Genomic DNA, 20,980 nt, shown 5'->3' on the forward strand with positions numbered 1-20,980 from the left:
AATCTCCATACTGTTTTCCATAGTGACTGCACCAAATTACATTCCCACCATCTGTTGTCTTTTCTTACTTAGCTGAGTTCTCTTGGTTCTTGGAAAGATCAGTGATTTTAGCTGAAACCTGGACATTTTGGGTCTTATGCTATGAGACTCTGGATCTTATTTAAATTTTGTATTTTACAAGCAGAAATCCCAGAGGCGTTTTAAACACCTGATTTTCAACAGACCACAGACCACGTTTACAAAACATTCATTACGGTTTACTTACTAGTATGGTTCTCCATTTTTCAAAAAAGTATCGTGTTCCTTTGGGCTCGCACTTGCTTTTAACTCCTTCACTATTACTCTCACTACACTAGTGCCCGTGTAGATCTCTCCAAGGAGCACCTAAAACCAAAGAATAGTTTTTCACTTCACTTCCATCAACATGATAAAGAAGTATGTTACACTTACCAGGAAATGGAATACAGGAAAACAAATTAAGCAACAGTCAGATGGCTTTCTATTATTTTAAATTCTACCTCACGAAAAGCTTGGAAAGCTAAAATATTTTCCTTAAGTTTTAAAACAGTCATCAGATGTTTACAACATTCATATATTTATATGTACTTCTTTTCTATTTACTTAAAAATGTTTTATACTTTAACAGAAATTGCCAATGACATTACAGAAGAGTGATTTATTAGTTTGGTTCAAATATAACCCAAATATTTCTCAAAAACACGTCAACTGAGTTGTGTTATTTTGTTATGTCTACTTCACATAGGACAAAATAAACTGACAAACAGCCAGTGTACAAACTATCATTGCATTATAGCTTTAAAAATCCATGGCATGCCAGTTATTCCAGGCCTTTATCTTGTACTAAAGCTTCAGTCAAAACACAGGGAAAAAACACTCCACTGAAATTAACAGAACACAAAATGTGAATGAAAATAAGAACAAGCTACAAGCGATATATTAAGTATTAATATAGGACAATACAAAGGCACTCCAAAATACAATATTTAAGATGAAAATGATGATGAAGTAAAGATTTTTATCTAATTTGAGAATGGTCAAAACTAAAAGGCTTCCTTTTAAAATAGGTTTTTTATATTTTTATAAAATAGATTAATTTTAATGCCCTGAAAATAGAGAATAAGAACCTGAACAGAATTTAATGTTATATTAGGAATATAAGGGCAGAAAAATGCATAGAACAGGAAACTCTGATAATTAACTAAGCCATATTCTCTGTTTCAAATAACGAGTTTGCACAGATATAACAAGCCTAACACGTCCATGGTGTTGATTTGCAGAGAGGGGAGAATAACTAGGGGACCAGTGCAATGATCTGGCTCACTGTCTCTCTCTCTCTGTAGCCAGCACTGTTGTCATCCTTGGAGGGCAACGTATGCAGGGACTATTCACTCAACACCGGGACCTCTCAGTTCTCTGACCTCACTCCCGCTCATCTTTCCTATGAGCCCATCTCAGCAAACACTCCCAGGGGTCTAGACCTAGCTAGTAATTATGTTATGTCCCAAACCTTGAATTTTAACTTCTTCTCTACCCGTCCTTCGATTTCCAGCTCACTTACTTCAACAGTCTAATCCAACAAGTGCACAACTTGCCCCCCAATCCACTAATGATCCCGCTTTTCCACCCTCCTGTCCTGACTGCAGGCCCCGCTCCCCTCCCTGACAGCTTAGAGCCCACGACCCTTCACTCCCATCACCCCCGCACCCTCTCGCTAAGGTCTATTAGCTCAGCCAAGCCTCGGTGCTGCTTAAATCCATCTACTTGCCTACAATAAAAAGCATCGAAAGTAGAAAAAAGCCATGATGAGTGGTCTCATTTTAAATCTGTGAGGGTCCTCAGCACTGCTCACCACCACCCCCATTTCCCCAGTTGATATACTTTCCCACATTCTCCTCCTGCTCAAACTTCACGTACATCTTTTCACTCCTGCATTTCAAACGGGCCTCCTATTTACTGAGTAAAATGATCAAAAGTGATCCTGCTCATTTTAACACCAGACCCACCTGCACCTGTGTACACATCCTGTTTCTGCTCCCATTTCAGGAGAGAAACTGTCCCTGTGCCTAAGACCAGGTCCTACAATAATGCTGTGGATCCCTCCTACGCTTACATCCCCTCCCACAGTATCAGTCCCCCTCCCAGATAAACACGCTAAAATAGCAGCATATACTATAAAAAAAAAAAACAATCAAAAAACCTTCCCTTGGCCCTTGGACGGGCCCAAACAGCTCATCATTTCTCTGTTCCCTTTTAGATTAAAACTCCTCAACAGAGTTGTCTAAATGTGCTATCTCCAGTTTCTCCCTGGAACCCACCACACGTGAGGATGTGACATGGCCCTTTTGAGGTCACAAGCACTGAATCTTTTGAGGATACCATGGACTGCATGCTGCTGGGTCCTAATTCTCCCAGCCTTCATCTTGCTCAGTGTGTCCACAGCATCTACTGCAATTCACCTTCTGGAGCTCCTCCTCAGACCTTCAGAATAATGCTCCTCTCTCCTGTACCCTCTCCTACTCACTGGCTGACTCTCTGTCTCCCTCACAGGGTCTCCCTGACTGTGCTGACCTCCCCGCTGCAGGGCCTCAGGGCTCGGTCCTTGTGCCTCCCCCTCTCCTCTGTGTTAGCATTCTCGGTGATTTCATCTAGCCTCAAGTACCACCTCTATACTGAGTTCTCCCAAGTTTATATCTCTGTCTTGAACTCTCAATTTGCACTTCCAGCTGCCTACATGGTATCTCCATTTGCACATCTGAGAGCCATCTCACCCCTGATGTATCCAAAAGTGAACCCATCTTCCTCCTCCACGTCTGCTTCTCCCTAGGTCTTTCCCATCTCAGATCACAGCAACTCCATGCTTCTTGCCAATCGGGCCATAAGCCATCATCCTTAACTTCTTTCCCTCTCCAGACTCCGTATCTGCTCCATCCCAAGTCCTGTGTGCTTTCTGTTGGAACCTCGACGTCTCCATGCTATCATCCAGGTCCAAGCCTGCCTGCAACTCTCCCTAGACAATTGCGGCAGCCTTCTTACCAATTTCCCTGCTTCCCCGTGGCCCTCTACAACATGGCGATCCTCTCAACCTGTAAGCCAGGTGATGTCACTCATCCCCAGATCCTGGAGCACCTTCCTAGCCCCCTCTGAGGAAAAAGTCAAAGTCTCTAAATGCAGGAAATACCTCATGTCCCCTGGCTCCCCTACCCCTCTCTGAGCCTGTCTCCTATCATTGACTGTTTACTGTCTGATCACCCCCCAGCCCCAACTAGAAATTTCAGCTTTGTCAGGGCAAGGGTTCCATCTTGTTTGCTGCTACATTCCCAGGACTCCACAGGCCAGGACTTTACCATCTTCCTCCACATCATACTCCCAGCACCAAGAACAACGTCTGACACATAATAGGTTTTGCTAAATGGCTTAGAAGATCCGGTAACTAATAAAGTTTGGACGACATGAAAGATACAGGACAAACAACTCTTATCGGAAAGACAGAAGCATGAGATGGTTGACTACAGAGCAAATACATCTTCTGGTCATGACCGCCCTACTTATGATGCAATGATCACTCAGTTACACCCTTTTACAAAGAATGATTGCTCCATCATAGAAACAGTTGTTATAAAAAAGATCATTCCTTCTGTGGTAAAAAGATCAACAAAGTGTGTTATTATAGGTCACTTGACAGGCTACGAGAAACACAACAGTTCTTCACAATGGTTTTCATTATAACCATGCTACCCATCTATTATAAAGTGGTTTAAGTGTCATAAGGGAAGGGGGAGAAGAAAGAAGAAACAAATAATTTGAGGAGGACAAAAAGCTTCTAAAACTCCCATCTTTTTTCCCTTTTTACCATTGTCTGCCAACAACTAGAAAAGTCTCTGATATAGAAATAAAAGACCTTCTTGGAAAAACTCACACACCCAGGAATGCTGACGCTCACACTTCCACATGGTTTCAGGGGCCAATGGAGAAATTCAATTGGGACCATAGCGTGTAGACAGTATGTGGAATGTCACGTAACACAAGTCTTAATTAGCTTTAAATTCTAAACAGTATAAGTAGGAGGGGAAAAAATGAAAGCGAACAAACTTTACCTTTCCAAACCAGCCATTTCCAATTTCCTGTATATAGTTTAGACTGTGGCGGGCAACTTGAGACTTCAAACCTTCTGTAGGAAAAAGAACATTGAAAACTAAAGATAGATACGTATTTAACTGAAATAAATATTAATATATAACCTATAAAGTACAAACACTAACATAAATTTAATGTTTGTGATAATAAAGGTAGAAATAAAATATCTCTCTCAAACTAATAATGCCAAAACGGTCTCAAATTTTAAAACTGACAGTATTTGTGAATGAGTATCTGCCCTTACTTTAAGCTCTTGCACGGAATCCTCTGACCAACTACCTACTATAACCACCAGTCACCACCAGTCACCACCACCTCACTGGCCTTTACTCAGTCCTTACTTTTATGGTGAAGTAGGGACCTCCGGGGCTGTCCCTCCCTAGAAACACTGAAAATCTTGTCAAAAAACTGTAAGCATCAACCTTATCAGAACTCTGGAGGGTGGAAAAGGTTTATAGCAATCAACGAGAACCAGGAGGAAGGCCACTGAAACAGGCAGACTTGCTTTGTGGCCTTTAATTTACTCATGTCCTACCTCTCTTGCAGCACATCTTAAAGATGACCCATGTGCCAGAGTGGGTGCTGGTTCCAGAGGGAGCACAGTGACCTTCTTCCCCAGGAACTGTGCTTCTTTCTGACCTGACTGGGGTTTCCCGGAAGGCCTGCTGCAGTGGTGCCCCTTGTTCCACCTAACTTGGGCTCTATCAGGATGGAGAGGCTTCACGTGCCTCAGAGACAACGAAAGCCAAGTGGACAAGGTGCTGCTGCCCGGGGCAAATAAAAAAACCCAACTGAGGCAATAACAGACAGGCTGGAGCTTTAGCAGAAAAGCCCAGTGAAATTTGGGGGGTTTGGGGGGATATGGGCTTTTTTAAAAAAAAGCTATTATTACACAAACAGGGAAACTTAGAGAGCCACCTGCATGCCCAGGGAAGCACACACACTCAGAAGAGGCCCAAGAAGAACAGAGGCTTCACCTCTGGCAAGTCTCATGCTCAGCAAAGCAGGAAGTGAAGGCTAAGGCAGAGCTGTCAGTGGCCAGGCTGAGGACCTGCCCCAACACAGAGCCAGTCTGCCAGGACCTAGACAGCATCTGTCATTTGTTTCCTTTCTATTTTCTTCTTTTTTTTTTATTATTCAAAATGTCCAGTTTTCAACAAAAAATTACAAACCAAATAAAAAACAATAAAGAATGCTACATGCACTGATACAAAAGATATTTAAAAGAAAGTGTCCCTGAGAAAACAGACATTGGCCTTACTGGACAAGACCTTAAATCAACTGTCTTAAACACGCTGAAAGGGCTAAAGGAAACCACAGACAAAGAACCAAAGGAAACTGAGAGAATGATATCTCAATAAATAGAGAAGACCAATAAAGTGATAGAAATTATTCAAAGGAGCCAAATAGAATTTTGGAGCTGAAAGTGCAATAACAAAAAAAAAAAAAAAAAAAAAAATCCCAAGAGGGTTTCAACAACAGATTTGAGCAGACAGAATAATCAGCAAACCTGAAGGGAGGTCAAATGAAATTATCCGATCCGAGGAGGCGGAAGAAGAAAGAATGAAAACATTAATGAATGAAGTCTAAGGGACTTATGGGATACCATCAAGTGGACCAACATACATATAATGAGAGCCCCAGAGGATGAGGGAGAAAAGGAAGCAGAAAGAATACTTGAAGATATAATGGTAAAAAATGTCTCAAATCTATGAGAAACATGAATCTATACATCTAAGAAGTTCAACAAAGTCCAAGTAAGATAAACTCAGAGATCCACACCAAGACACAATATAATCAAACTATCAAAAACCAAAGATAGAGAATTTTGAAAGCAGCAAGAGAGAACAAGTCATCACATTCAAGGGATCTTCAATAAGAATAACAATTCCATGTCTCATTAGAAACCATGGAGGCCAGAAAGCAGTGGGATGGCACATATAAAGTGCTAAAGAACAGTACCATCAACCAAGAATTCTATACCTAGCAAAACTGTCCTCTAAAAATGAAGGAGAAATTAAGACATTCTCAGATAAACAAGTTTAGGGAGTTTGCTGCCAGTACACCTGCCCTATAAGAAATGCTGAAGGGAGTCCTTCAGGCTAAAATAAAAGGACATTAAAGAGTAACTAGAAGTCATATGAGGAAATAAAGATTTCTGGTAACTACATAGGTAAAATAAAAGCCAGTATTATTGTATTTTTGTGTGTAGCTCCTTTTTTATTTATTATATGACTTAAAAGACAAACACATTAAAAAATTGTATAGTTGACCCTTGAGCAACACAGATTTGAACTGCACAGGTCCACTTAAATGTAGATTTTTTTCAATAAATACTATAGCACTACACAATTCACAGTTGGATGCAGAAACACGGATACAGAAGGCCCACTATAAAGTTATACACAGATTTTCGACTGTGTGCAGGGCTGGGGGTGCGTGGTTGTGTGGGGTGTGGGTCAGCACCCTTAACCCCCTCGTTGTTCAAGGGTCAACAATAAATCTATGTTAATGGGCACACAATGTATAAAGCTGTAATGTGTGTCAACATAAAGGGAAGGAACAGGTTTTATATGTTGGTGAATATAAATTCAGTTGTTATAAATTCAAACTCAGTTGTTATAAATTTAAGGTAATTGTAATCCCATTATAATCACTTTTTAAAAATATAAAAAATATACACAAAAGGGAATGAGAAGGGAATCAAATGATATGCATGCATGGGTGCACACACACCCACATACACACACACACACACACAAATTCCAGTGGCCTGTCTTGCAGAAATGGAAAAACTGATCCTAAAATTCATATAGAATTGCAAGGGACTCAGAATAGCCAAAACAAACTAGAAAAAAAAAAAAGTTGGAAGACACATACTTCCCAATTTCAAATCTTACTACAATGCTACAATAATCAAAACAATGTGGTACTGGCACAAGGATAGACATATAGATCAATGGAATACAACTGAAAGTCCAGAAATTAACCTAAACGAATATGGTCAACTGATTTTCAACAAGGGTGCCAAGACAATTCAAGGCGGGAAGAACCGTCTCCTCAAAACTTGTTGCTGGGACAACTAGTCATCCACCTGTAGAATTAACCTGGATCATTACCTCACACCACATATAAATATTTTGTATGAAACACACCAGCTGTGCCATGTTTTAGCTAGCTTTTTAAAAAATATAGCCTATAGCAATATTAATCAACTGTTCAGTTTATACTGCCCTAAACATACACCACTGTGTGTGCAGTACCAAGGCAGGCTTGGTACCTACAAAGACTTAAAGAACCTTCTCAGCAGTATTAGAAATCCCTAATTATTGAACCACTAGTGATACTCTATTTTATAATAAGAAATTAATTAACATCTAGTCAAACCTCTATCTTCTATGTTAGCATGAAAAGTAATATCCAAATTACCCCTCCTCCCCAAACGCAGGACATCCCAGTAGAAAACAGCAGTGTCCTACTCAGCCAGACAGGCAGTGTTGAGAACTGGCAGAGAAGCCTGCCTACCAACACAGAGGCCAGGAGCCTCTGTCAGAGTATTCCATTTTGAAGAATCGAGGAGACCAATTTACTCTTATGCCGGAGCCAAGGTCCAAAAGGAAAGGACTCAGCTACTGCAGGAACGCAATGGGCCTGACCACTAGAGTTCAGCTTCACCAGAGAGCAGAAGGAAGAAAAATTAGCAAGCAGAGGAGACAGGCAGTCCAATTTTTTTATGATTAGTAGTAAGGCTCCCTTTCTCACTTCTCAGAAATTATTCATGGAAACATGACATCAGGATGGAAGGTCTTACCTACAGAAGGCTGGAATTGTGATGGAGCTGGTAGTGAAATATTTGGTACTGAAAGTGTGAAAACTTCTGCTGGGGATTGAACAGAGGGAGTATCTTCTGCTGGTGGTGTGAAATCAATCTCATCATCAAAATTATCCTCAAATTCCTAAAATAAAGGACGAGCAATGTTATATCTAATATAAATCAGCTTGAGAGTAAATACCAAAAACATCTGCTAACATTTAAGATATGAACATTTATTCACTCATTTGGAACACACTGCCATAATTTTTTTTTCCAATTTGTGCTGACTTCAGGTAAAAAGCATATGTAATTGTGTTCTCCAACTCAAAATAGCAGAATAAATAAGATCTGAAAATAAATTATACATATTTTATGTAATTTTTAAACTGATAACTTGAAGTTAAATGCAAAGTTTTCTGAAATGACCCTGGAACTTAAAAGGGAAATAATCTTCCAGTTTCAAAATTTTATGTTTAAGTTACTATAGTTTAAGGTATTCTTTTTATTACTATTATTCACTTTCACAAATCTCTCTGCATATTGAATCAAAACATTTATTTTTCAATTGTATATGTACTTCTAGTTGCTGTGTGATTTCAATCAAAATAAAGATAGTTAAAAGACTCAGAAAAGATATTTTTAAGCGAGTCCTATTTCTCTGGAAAGAGTAATAATGGATAAATTATTAAACTGGGTAAAAAAACTATCAAGATCTGAACCAGGAAGGTCAGTACTAAACTCTGTATCACATAAGTGCAATAAACATTCTAAGAACATCCAGCTTTCTAAAGACAGCAACTTTAATATTGAGGCTGCACCAATAACGCTGTGGAAACCTTTTAAGTGACTCTGTCCAGCAGAAAGCTATCCTGACTCTTCCTATCATCATTCCAGTGAGCTGGGCCTACCTTGGTGTCCATGTTAATTTAACATAGATACAGATGATTATCAAGGTCTTTCATTCAGATAATTAATGAGCATTACCCCACCAGGAGCCATGACAGAAGCTGAACGCGACTGTTTTCACTCGTCTACACAGCTCCCTTTTCTACGACCTCCCTCTACCCCACCCGCCCCCATGCAAGGGAGAAGCTGAAGGTTGCAAGGGTGGATTTCTCTGATACATTTATGCTCTCACATGCACGCAAGAGGACATATTCTTATGTATGTCATACACGTTGTCAAACGCATTAGGACACTATCACTATTTGTATCGGGGGAGGGGAGAGCAGGACACCTCAATCTGTGAGGTCACCTCTAAACACAACAGCTTTGTCCAATTTCCCCTTCAGACATTCCTAAAGGTTCTCTCATTAAAAAAAGACTTCATCCATCACTCCTAACCTTGGCAGCGGCAGGATATACCATTAGGCAGCAGAGGATTCTAAAGATTCACAGAAGCAATACAGTACAACAACAACAATAAAAATAACAACAACAGCAGTATAACAACAATAACAACAACAACGGGGCCGTGAGAGAAGACCAGGTCACTTGTAAAAGACTGCAGCTTCTTGGCCTGTAAATGACTTCCCAGGGACCATTTAGTTCTGAAACGCCACACTTCTAAGTCTAAAGGAAACCCACGAATGATAGATGGTGACACTCTGCTTCAGTTACAGTCTGGAAGCTGGAGAGGATCCTCTGTACGGTGTGGTCCCTGAGCCGCCTGCATCAGAATCACCTGGGGAAGCCCGATAGAAACACACCCTCCCTGAATCTGAGTCATCATAAATGCCCTGTGTCCACACTAAGCGTCAGGGGGGTTAGAACAATTCGAGGCAAGAATGAGGTATCGTGATGTGAGAGAGAAACTGGCTTTCATTTTATTTTCAGAAACACTGATCAGGCTTTATCTTCGTCCCCAAAGGGCCAGGGGTCTGTGCAAAGTCCCTCAGCAAGACTGACAGTCAAGGGACACGGATTCTCTGCCCACCTCTGTGGCCCCGTGCGGCGCAGTCGCTGGGTTCCCACAGAAGTGTCTGCACTGATCCAAGGGCCTAGGCGCTCATGTCCTCCATGTCTGGGGTGAAATCTTCTAAAGAAAATGACCTGTGCTCATGAGCCTTTCCCCCCAGACGCCCACCCCAGTCCTCCAGCCTCCATCCTGTGTGTGTATAACACTGGTGTCCAGCCAAAGGGACAGCACATCTTCTCTCCTCAGAGCTGCCACCAGACCCAAGGTAAAGGGAACACACGACAGAAACAGGTGTGAGGCTCGAGAAATAAGGTCCACACATCCACGAAAAAGGTTTTCCCCTGATTTGAACCACAGTCCTCAGGACTCCTGGGACAGCCCTAGTCCAGTTGGTAAAGCTCTGTATTAAAGACCATTTCCTCTGCATGTGCACAGTCCTTTTTTTTCCTTCTTTTATGTACTCCTTTTTAATAAGTCTTCACTGAGCCCTAACACATGCCAGCGGTAAGTTCTAGAGGGGATATCCCAGCTGGTTTCTGGCAGACTCCACCCATCCTCAGCAGCTACGACAACAATCCTTCTATATTATCACCTCCCCCACCTCCACCCTCCACCCTCCACCCTGGGCAAGCTTTACAACTGGCACCCTTCTTTTCTCCTCCTTAGGGAACTCAGGGCTCGAGGTAAACTGCAAGATGCTCTTCCTCACACACAAAACACACTGGCCTCAATGATCTCAACAACCACAAATTCACCAGCACATAGTTTGGAAAAAAATCAAAACCAGCCTGCTTCTCCTTACAGGCCTTATAGCAAGTGAATTCAATCATCATTCCTTATTCCTCACTTGACAAAACTTAAATTAAAACAGGCAAGTGGCTACTGTCAATGATGCTCTGAGGCAGGGCCAGCACCTGCAGCCAGTGAGCCAAATCCAGACCACCTACTTTATTCTGTACACGAGATTTCACTGGCACACAGCGGTGACCACCTGTTCCCATGCTGTCTGTGGCTCACGTGGCTACAATGGCCGAGCTGAGAGCTGAGTAGCCATGACAGAGACGGTATGGCCCACAGTGTTTACTATTTACAATAGCTCTTTATTTAACTTTAATATTTACTATCTGGCCCCTACAGAAAAAAATTTGCCGACTCCTGCACCCAAGGGACTGTGATATACAGCCGTTCTATTGGTAAATGTATCAGAGGATGACTTTAAATGTTCCTACCACCTGTGCTCACCTTAAAGTCTATTTCTGGGTCCTTACAGCAGGATACACAGTTTACAATTAACACTATTAATATCATTAAACTGCACACAGACAGGATCACAAAAGATGAGGAAATTTCTGCAGCAGGTGCCTCCCCTGGAAAGAGAAATAAACAATATTAACATGCGCATTCCAAAATCAACTTTAATAAGTGAATCAATATATTTTTTGCCAGATACAAACGGGACCAAGAGTTAATAAAATAATGCTCAAATGCTCAAGATAAAGCTGATGACCAACCCAGGATAAGAAGTTAGAGGGTTTTTTAAAAAAACTTCTGATTTGGGGACTTCCCTGGCGGTCCAGTGGTTAAGACTTCACCTTCCAATGCAGGGGGTGTGGGTTCAATCCCTAGTCAGGGAGCTAAGATCCCGCATGCCTCGAGACCAGAAGCAATATTGTAACAAATTCAATAAAGACTTTAAAATTGGTACAAATCAAAAAAAAAATCTTAAAAACTTCTGATTTTGAAACAACTTCAGATTTACAGAAGAGTTGCAGAGACAGTGCAGACAGTCCTCATATACCCTTCACCTTGCTTCCACTAACATTAGCATATTACATAGTGTACTTATCAAAGCTAAAACAGTAACACTAGTACAATACTATCAACACTAATTGAACTTCTGACTTTATTTGGATTTTACCAGTTTTTCCATCAACACCGTTTTTCTTTTCCAGGATTCAATCCAGGCCACCAATGTTGCATTTACTCATCATGTCCACTTAGTCTCCTCTGATCTCTGATGTCTCTCTGTCCGTGTTTCATAGCTCCAATACTCCTGAAGAGTACTGGTCAGTTATTTTGTAGAATGTCCCTCAAATGGGGTTGCCTGATGTTTTCTCATGACTGGACTGAGGTTACAGATATCTGGGAAGAATCTAGAACACCACATGGTGAAAGGTCCTTCTCATGACATCGTATCTGGGGCATGTGATGTTGGCACAATCATTACCAGTGACGTGAAACTGGATCCCTTGGCCCAGGGGGTTTCTGCCAGGTTTGACCACAGTGAAGTTACCCTTTTCCCTTCGCATACGCCTCTCTTCAGAAGAGGGTCACAAAGTCCAGGGAACACGCACGGGTAAGGGAATTAAGCTGTACTTCCCGGAGGGAGGAGTGTCCCAGGATGTGTAGACACAGGTTAAAAGGGCTACAGTAACTGATACCCGGGGATACACTCTGAGGCTCTTCACACACCCCGGGTCTCCGGGAAGCTTTACACCATAGTTTTCACCGGAGTCGTGCGTCTTCCCTGCAGCAATGAACACTGTGATGTTCTAGTGGTGATTCTTCTATTTCCCTTATTCCTTCTACATTTACTACTTGGTACGCTTCTGTAAGGAAGATTTGTCCCTCCTCCCACACTTATTTATTCAGTCATTTACAAAGTTATGAACTCATAAGATATTTATTTTATTCTTTGGGTTATAATCCATTATTCTCATTTCTTTGTGGCTCAAATTGTTCGAGCTTTGGCCCCTGGGAGCTGTTTCAAGTTGACTCCTGGGTCCTTCAGACATGCCCCATCCTTTATTTTTTTCCTCCTATACTTCCTCACTCTCTGAGGCTATGGGAAGCTCCAGGCTCCTCTTATATTTTCCCTCCTCCGGCTTTAGAATCAGCCACTTCTCCAAGGAGCTCCTGTCACAATAAGGAACCTGAAAACTACAGCCTGTGACCACTTTTTGCTTGCGGGGGCGGGGGCAGCTAAGGATGATTTTTACATCTTTAAAGGGCTGTTTCGGGGGGGGGGGGTGGGGAAGAATTTGTAATAGATACTGCATGTGAGCCATTGACAGAAAAAGTCTGCAACCCCTGTCTAGACCAGAAAGATTCTCTCTGCTTACTTTCAGCAAAGATTTAGTTATCTGGAAAGCATCTTATTCAACTAGGGCTAGTTTGAACCTTTTTTTGTTAGAGCAAATTGTTAAGTCTTACCTACCAGCGTTTTACTAAGAAATACACTTTTCTTCTTTCTCTCCTGCTTTGAGATATAACTAACATATAACACGGTGTAAGTTTAAGGTGTACGACATGATAATTTCATATACATATATATTGTGAAATGATTATCACAGTAAAGTCAGAAATAAACTTTTCCTTAAAATCCCCACCAACGGCTAATTACATGTTCAGAGGCACCAAGCAAGGAGGCCTGGAGACAAGTTAAGGAACGATGCCACCATTTTTCTTAAATGAGATCACAATACCTGAAGAAAGCAAAAACTAACCAAACTCTTACGTGAGTGAAACACATTCTTGAACATAAAATGCTCTTCTTTAGTGAAGAGCAGAGAAGCCTAAAGGAGTCAGCACGTCAAGTGCAAAGCAGGAATGAATTCCTTTCCAATAACACAAGTCTATCTGAGAATGAGCACTGCTGGAACCTGCTTTGTCACGAGGGCGCTCGGACTCCGCTGCAGCCTTCCTTCTTAAAAATAATGCCATTGACCAAAGGTTGTCAAGCACCTGCAAGCTCTAAACCCACAAAATTGAACACAGAGGGAAATCCACACATGAACACAGAAGAACGCAGAATTCCCTGACTAGGGACACCGGTGTCCATCTGGAAAACTAAGCGAAGCAAGGAGCCTGAGCCACTGAGAGCCGACCTTCTAGAACCAATACTCAGCTCGGCCTGTGCTGCCCACTGGTATTTTCTTATAACTCTGTTTCACTCCCCCTGACTCATATAATAAGGATTAAATACGACTCCTGAGGCTTATGTGGCAAAGCACTTTCATATACACTGTATTTTACTGATTTTTTAAAATAAATTTATTTACTTATTTATTTGTTTATTTTTGGCCACGTCGGGTCTTCGTTGCTGCGCACAGGCTTTCTCTAGTTGCGGTGAGTGGGGGCTACTCTTTGTTGCAGTGGCTTCTCTTTGTTGCAGAGTCTGGGCTCAAGGCACGCAGGCTCAGTAGCTAGGTTCCCGGCTCTAGAACACAGGTTCAGTAGTTGTGGCGCACGGGCTTAGTTGCTCCGCGGCATGTGGGATCTTCCCAGACCAGGGATCGAACCCGTGTCCCCTGCATTGGCAGGCGGATTCTTAACCACTGTGCCACCAGGGAAGTCCTATTTTACTGATTTTTAAGATGAGGTTTGCCCACTGCATTTTAAGATCTCTAAATTTCAGGGCTATCTTACACTCGAAAGAAAGCTGTTTCATTGGCAGCATTTCTTCTTTCTTTTTTTTTTTTTTTTTTTTTGTGGTTACGTGGGCGTCTCACTGTTGTGGCTTCTCCCGTTGCGGAGCACAGGCTCCGGATGCGCAGGCTCAGCGGCCACGGCTCACGGGCCCAGACGCTCTGCGGCATGTGGGATCTTCCCAGACGGGGGCACGAACCCATGTCCCCTGCATCGACAGGCGGACTCTCAACCACTGCGCCACCTGGGAAGCCCTCTTCTTTCTTAATGGCACAAAAATAAGGGTGTGTCATTATCGGTCATATCTGAGATTTGAGATTAAAATATAGTATTATTTCATTTGATCGTCACAACGCCAGCTCCATGTCACAGACAAGGACACCGATGTGCCTAAGGACACGAGGTGGGAAAGCGGCTAGGCCAGACTCTGGGTTCAGGGGTGCTGGGTACAAGTCCCTTGATACCACATTGATTTGCCTCATTGTTTTTAACATTTAAAAACAGCCTAAGTGCTTCAAAGGAAACCTCTCACTGTAATTAAGACAGTTCATACTTCTCCAAACTCCAGAGGATGAATAGTAAACAACTTTTTTCTCTCTTTCCATCTATAATTTATCGTCACACCCTATCATAAAATTTGATCAAAACTGCCTGAGGGCCAGCGCAATAACTGATCCATAAAACTGTCTTCTGTGAGTCATCAGGCAGGCATGAAAAGTCATACCCGTGTTAAAAATAACTAGTTATGTGGAGTTTTGCCTGACCTTGATAACGTATTTATTTCTGTTAAGACACTGCAGGGGCCTCTGCTCTCCTGGACTCAGATTTCCTCAAGGCATACAAGTCTACTCCACCTCAATGTCTACCAGGCCCACTGAAAAGGTTCTAAATCACTACCTGAGATATTTACTAGATAGCCTCTAGTAGACATTTTTACAGTTTTACCATTCCTAGAAACTATTTTATTTACTGTATTTTTCTTTTGATCAGCCCAAAGTCCTATGCTTTAAAAAAAAAAACAACAACAAAACTGTATACCAACAGAGGAACACTTCCATACAAAAAAGAAAAACTTGTATAAAATGAAGAAATCAAACCAGCCTCCTATAGGCTGGAAGGTGAGATGGGTTTGCATAAACCTCAGAGAGGAAGTAAATTCTAGACCTGAGGAACTACACTAAAATCCCCGTGGCCCCAGTGGTCAAACTACAACCCAGGACCCTGGAAGGTTCCTGATTGCGACAGCTGGAAACTATGAAGAAAGACAGTTTTCTTTTGACACTCTCGAGTCTGCAGCATTCAGAGACGTGTTAAGTCAAACCAATCATCGCCTACAGAAAAACATCAATAATGACAGGAGTGTCTCCGCACACTGAGGCTGCCTCACAGATTACAAACTGAGAACAAGGATAATTAGAGGTTTGGGGTACTTCGTACACCTCCCCAAGACACCGATGCAAAAACACATGGTATCTCCAAGGTACAGTCTATGAGTTTTCATTTTCGTTTCCAAACCATTTTAATAGATACCTAGCACTTGATTTAATAAGCAGAAAACCTAAGAAACTCTGAGAGGTAGGTGCATCTTATCTGTTTTATCAACAGGTAATCTGGGGAACACAATTTCTCAGTAATGACGCAGGGTAAGTGAGGAGTGCTATCCAATTATTAATTCAACCATTATAAATCCCTGCCTAGAACCATGATTAGAACTTGAGCACATGCGTAATTAACTGAAGAGTCACCTGTGAATCCTTTTTCAGATTAAATTAAAAATTTTAAAGGTTCACAGATAAAAAGAAATGATGATCAATGTCTAGATCCATGAGGGATTGCAAAACGCTGATATTCTAACTTTGTCATTCCCTGTTTGGTTACCAGCTGATATACTGATATCAGTTTACAAAGAAAATTTCCCCATATTTACTATCTGGTTAGCCAGTGGTTCAAGTCGTAAAGGGTGAGACTGAAACTTCAAACCCTTTAATCACATGGTTGGTTCCTCTGGCCACCGGCCCCCATCCTGAAGGTACTTAGGGGCCAAGAGTCACTTCAATAGCATAAATTCGGGTGTGGTTGGAAGGCGCTTGTTATTAATAACAAGAGGTGCTCCTGTCACCCCATCACTCAGGAAATTCCAAGAGTTTCAGGAGCTCCGTGCCAGAAGAGGGGACAAAGACCAAATAGATATTTCCTCTTATGTCCAAGATATATAGACCCTAGAACAGGGCTCAGGAAACAATGGCCTGTGGGGAAAGACTGCCTGCTGTTGGTTTTGGTATGGCCTGCCGGCTAAGAATAGTGCTTACATTCTTAAATAGCTGTTTAAAAAAAAAAAACCCAAAAGAAAAATATTTCATGACAGGACATTTGTATCGATAGCTAATAATGCAAAAAGACAGACAACCTGACATTACCAGCCTCCAGATGGAAAGACACACCACCACCCACTACACAGTACTACCCAAAACAAACAATCCCATAGTAACAAAGTATCAAACCTGCATCTGACCAAGCCTCTAGATCTAAATACCAATTAACAGGAAATAAAGAGAATAGTGGAACATATTAAATTTCACAACAAGAACATAATCAGCAAAGTTTAGGCTACGAAAAACACTCAAGGAGAAAACCCTGATGAATTACAAGGAGAGAGAAAGAGAGATGGAGAAGGAACTAAAAGAGAGTTTAAAAGACCAACCAACTGCAATGTACAGGTGTTAATTTGAATCATGATTCAAAAACCTTAAAAAAATTATGACATTGAGACGATTGGAAATCTGAACACTGACAATTGACCATATTAGGGAAGCATGATCTAGTTCTCCTAGGAGAGAGTGATAATGGCTCTGTTTTTAAAAGTTGTCTTTATCTCTCAGAGATAGTGACCTATTTAACAATGACTGGAATTTGGTTCAGAATAGTATGAGGGTAGAGAAACTGATGGGGGTATTATGAAAAAAGATGGCCCCAAGCCGAGTCAATGGGTGGGTGAAAGGTACGTTCGTGGGAATTCATTATAGCCTCTGTCTAGTCTGGTGTATGTTTGAAGTTTTCCATTTATTAAATAATTTCTTCACATCCATTAAATAAAAAGTTTAAATAGGAAAAAAAAGTAGATATAACAATTTACAATCTGTGTGTCATAGTTTGCTAGAAATGCTGTAACAAAGTACGAACTGGTATGGACACTTCTAGAGGCTACAAGTCCAAGATGAAGCAGGGTTGGTTCCTCTGAGGGCTGTGAGAGACGGATCTGTCCCAGGTCTGTCTTCTCCCTGGGAATCTTCACATCACCTTCCCTCTATGCCTATTTCTGTGTCCAAATTTACCCTTTTTATAAGGACACAGTCATGTTGAATCACAGCCCTCCTAACGACCTCATTTTAACTTCATAACCTCTGTAAAGACCCTGTCTCCAAATAAGATCACACTCTGAGTTATAAGAGGTTAGGACTTCAATATATGAATCCGGGAGGGGGATACGATTTAACCCATCTCCAGGATGTATGTTTAAATGAAAACAAGAAAAAAAAAAACCAGAAACAAACAGAACAGGTCGCAACAGTGTGTACACAACGTCACCAGCGGGCAACAGTGGGCACCTACGGGGAGGGAGACCAGGAGGAGGGGACACAGGGAGAGGTGGCTCCATCCTTCCACGTCTTGACTTCTGTACCAGGGGCTTCCCATGGTTGTCAGCCGAAAGTCCAAACCCCTTAACGAGCCTTACAGCATCCCTGGTCCTCCAGCCCCCGTTCACCTCTTCGCCCTGCACCCTCATCACTCGCCCCAGCTCTCCACCTGGAGCGACGATGGACCCCTCCCAGTCCTTCCAGATGGATTCTGTGACCTCAGTCTTCAAGTTCACTTTCTCCCCCACCAGAAATCCATCATTAATCTACTCGTTAACAGGATAAACACATGCTTTCAGGGTCAAACAAATAAGACCAAAAAGTAGCATTCCTTCAGTAATTTTATGCTCTTACTCAGCAAAGATTCTCCCCCATCACTAATCACCCTATGTCCACGGCACTGGGGTGTCCCTCCCTTGCCCCAGTCATGGCTTATCACTCGTTCCCCAGGTTGCACACAACTCCCACAAACACTCTTTACTTGCCCATTTTGCAATTCATGTTTAGCAGTGTAACTCTTAAGTTGTTTTCTTTAAAAAATAAGTTTTCTTAAAGAGTGGGTTTCCCCCAGCTTATATTCTCCTGTGATAGTGGGTATTTATTTCCACACGCCATGCTCTTTGCACAGTCTCATCTCACTGGAAGCCGTCAGAGTGGTTTCACCCCACGCCGGCAGAGAGGATCCAAAGGCACCCTCTCCTCCAGGGGCCCCCGATGGTGCTGCACAAGGAGCCTCCATGGTCGGTACCCCAAGTAACAGGGAATCTTAACAGATGCCTTCTAAGACACGAGTCTAAACCTGCGTATTAGTCTGCTCGGGCCACCATAACCAGACACCAGACACTGTGCAGCTTCAACAACAGAAATCTGTCTCACAATCTGGAGGCTGAAGTCCAAGAGCCAGGGGTCGGCACGGTTGGCTCCTTCTGAGGCCTTGGCTTGCAGATGACCATCTTCTTTTTTAAAAATAATTAATTAATTTATTTATTTTGGGCTGTGTTGGGTCTTCGTTTCTGTGCGAGGGCTTTCTCTAGTTGTGGCGAGCAGGGGCCACTCTTCATCGCGGTGCACGGGCCTCTCACTGCCGCAGCCTCTCTTGTTGCGGAGCACAGGCTCCAGACGCACAGGCTCAGTGGTTGTGGCTCACGGGCCCAGATGCTCCGCGGCATGTGGGATCCTCCCAGACCAGGGCTCAAACCCGTGTCCCCTGCATTAGCAGGCAGACTCTCAACCACTACGCCACCAGGGAAGCCCCCAGATGACCATCCTCTCGCTGTGTCCTACTCTGAGCGAGCATCCCTGATGTCTCTTTGTGTTCACATTTCCTCTTCTTGTAAGGACAACAGTCATATTGGATTAGCAACGAAAGAGCTAATGGCCTTATTTTAACATATTCACATCTTCAAAGGCCTGATCTCCAAATACAGTCAGTCACCTTCTGAAGTTGCAGGGTGGCTGAGCTCAGCCCTGAACACTGAAAATTTATTAATTTCGGAACACCACCCCCACTGGTAGGGGATCCACTCTTGCTGGTACCAGAGACAAGTATACGCAGCCTTCCTCCCTGGCTTCCCAGGACGCAGTGGTTTGAAAATGGGAACGGACGCTACAGCAGTTAAAGCGAGGGTCAGATACGTACCTAACCCTTCTGTTCTCCACCCTCACCCTCAGGAAATGCGCAGGAGAGATTTATGTGTCTACTTGACAATTAAAGCTGGTGCCCACTGGGCTGACTAGACAAAGGAAACCTGGCAGAACTCAGAGAAGCTAAGGACCAGCAATCTTCCAAACCAGTGCCAGACATCAAGCCCAGGCTTTTTTTTTTTTTTTTTAAGTGTAGGACCAACAAGTCTACCTTCCTTTTCCAACATCCTGACAAGCAGCTCTACATCTGGGAGACCAGTCAAATGAATCATACTACTCAAGGAAAAAGATTCAGACAATCATTGCAAATCACACATTTTTATTTAACACCTCAAAATTACAAACCCATCTATCATAAAGGTTTCCTGTGCACAGAATCTTCAGTCACTGTTTTCCTTGTCTCTTAATTTAACAATACACCTATTTATAATAACATTAAACACTCTAGAATCTCCCTGATGAATTCTAATATTAGGAAGGGAAAATGAAGCACAGCACTAAATATACCCAACCGCAGGGAACAGTAAATAGTGCATTGATGATCTAGCTGATGAATCAGAGATTCCACAAAGACCCCTAAGCCAGGACATCAACAGCCTGGAAAAACAAACCATGCTGTGTGCTAACCAGTGAAGTCCTCTTCTTCTTCAGAAACAATTTCCAAGGTCAGCCAACCGCACTGTTCTCTCACACCTGCAGAAAGGTTATATACTTTGAGCGCTGACTGAATACCGGTGAATGAGATCATTTTAGATGAAGTTGCTGTTTCTCTCAGCTGTGTCCATTAAAAGCTGTTATCAGAGGCTCATTTTATTCCAATTTTAAAATCACTAACTAGGATGGAGACTACCACAAAAGAGCTCATCTCACGTGAGCTTGGCCAAAGGAATGTCACAGTTTGGCCAAAGGAATGTCAGGTTTAGATGACCTCTGCCAGACCACCCTGGGACCACACCCCAGGAAAATGACGGCAGGGATCATATTTTATGAACTAGAATCTTAATTAGGTTGTTGGCATAGTTAAGGTGTGGAGTCATCCACAGTGCCAGATGTTTGTAACAGTACTGAATCAGGACCTCCCTGTGGTCCAGGAAGCCAGCTGATGAACAGGCAGGATCTGGTCCCAGAAGTAGAAACCCTGGGCCAGTTTCCCAGGGCTTCTTCCCCCACAACTGGCCACTTCAGTGCACCACTAATGTCTGGGGAAAAGGACATTCTGTCTTTCCATACAACTTCCCATTGAAATCTGTAGCATCGTGCAGGCAAGTCAATGGCAGTATTGTATTCACAACACTTAGCCGGTACACTTCCTGCAAAATACAGCCAAAAAGGAAAGGACAGATGACCTAGATGTGTGCTCCTTACTTCCCAGGCAGGGCAGACCCC

The 20,980-nt window shown here is 42.5% G+C and overlaps 1 protein-coding gene across 5 annotated transcripts in view; it reads right to left on the reverse strand.

The window, feature by feature from the left end:
* Positions 1-20,980, reverse strand: part of LMTK2 (lemur tyrosine kinase 2) — a 174,639-nt gene that overhangs the window by 43,141 nt on the left and 110,518 nt on the right. For 4 of the 5 annotated variants that reach the window (XM_033426620.2, XM_049699437.1, XM_033426619.2 and 1 more), the window contains 4 exons: positions 11,130-11,254; positions 7,967-8,111; positions 4,116-4,189; positions 266-384 (listed from right to left, as the gene is read on the reverse strand). In XM_033426620.2, the coding sequence (XP_033282511.1) occupies positions 266-384; positions 4,116-4,189; positions 7,967-8,111; positions 11,130-11,195 (404 nt within the window). In that variant the 5' untranslated portion in view covers positions 11,196-11,254. The remainder of the gene's footprint in view (positions 1-265; positions 385-4,115; positions 4,190-7,966; positions 8,112-11,129; positions 11,255-20,980) is intronic. The other variant, XM_033426621.2, reaches the window with a different exon arrangement.

Source organism: Orcinus orca, chromosome 16 (assembly GCF_937001465.1).
Source record: "Orcinus orca chromosome 16, mOrcOrc1.1, whole genome shotgun sequence".
In the NCBI taxonomy this organism is placed as follows: domain Eukaryota; kingdom Metazoa; phylum Chordata; class Mammalia; order Artiodactyla; family Delphinidae; genus Orcinus; species Orcinus orca.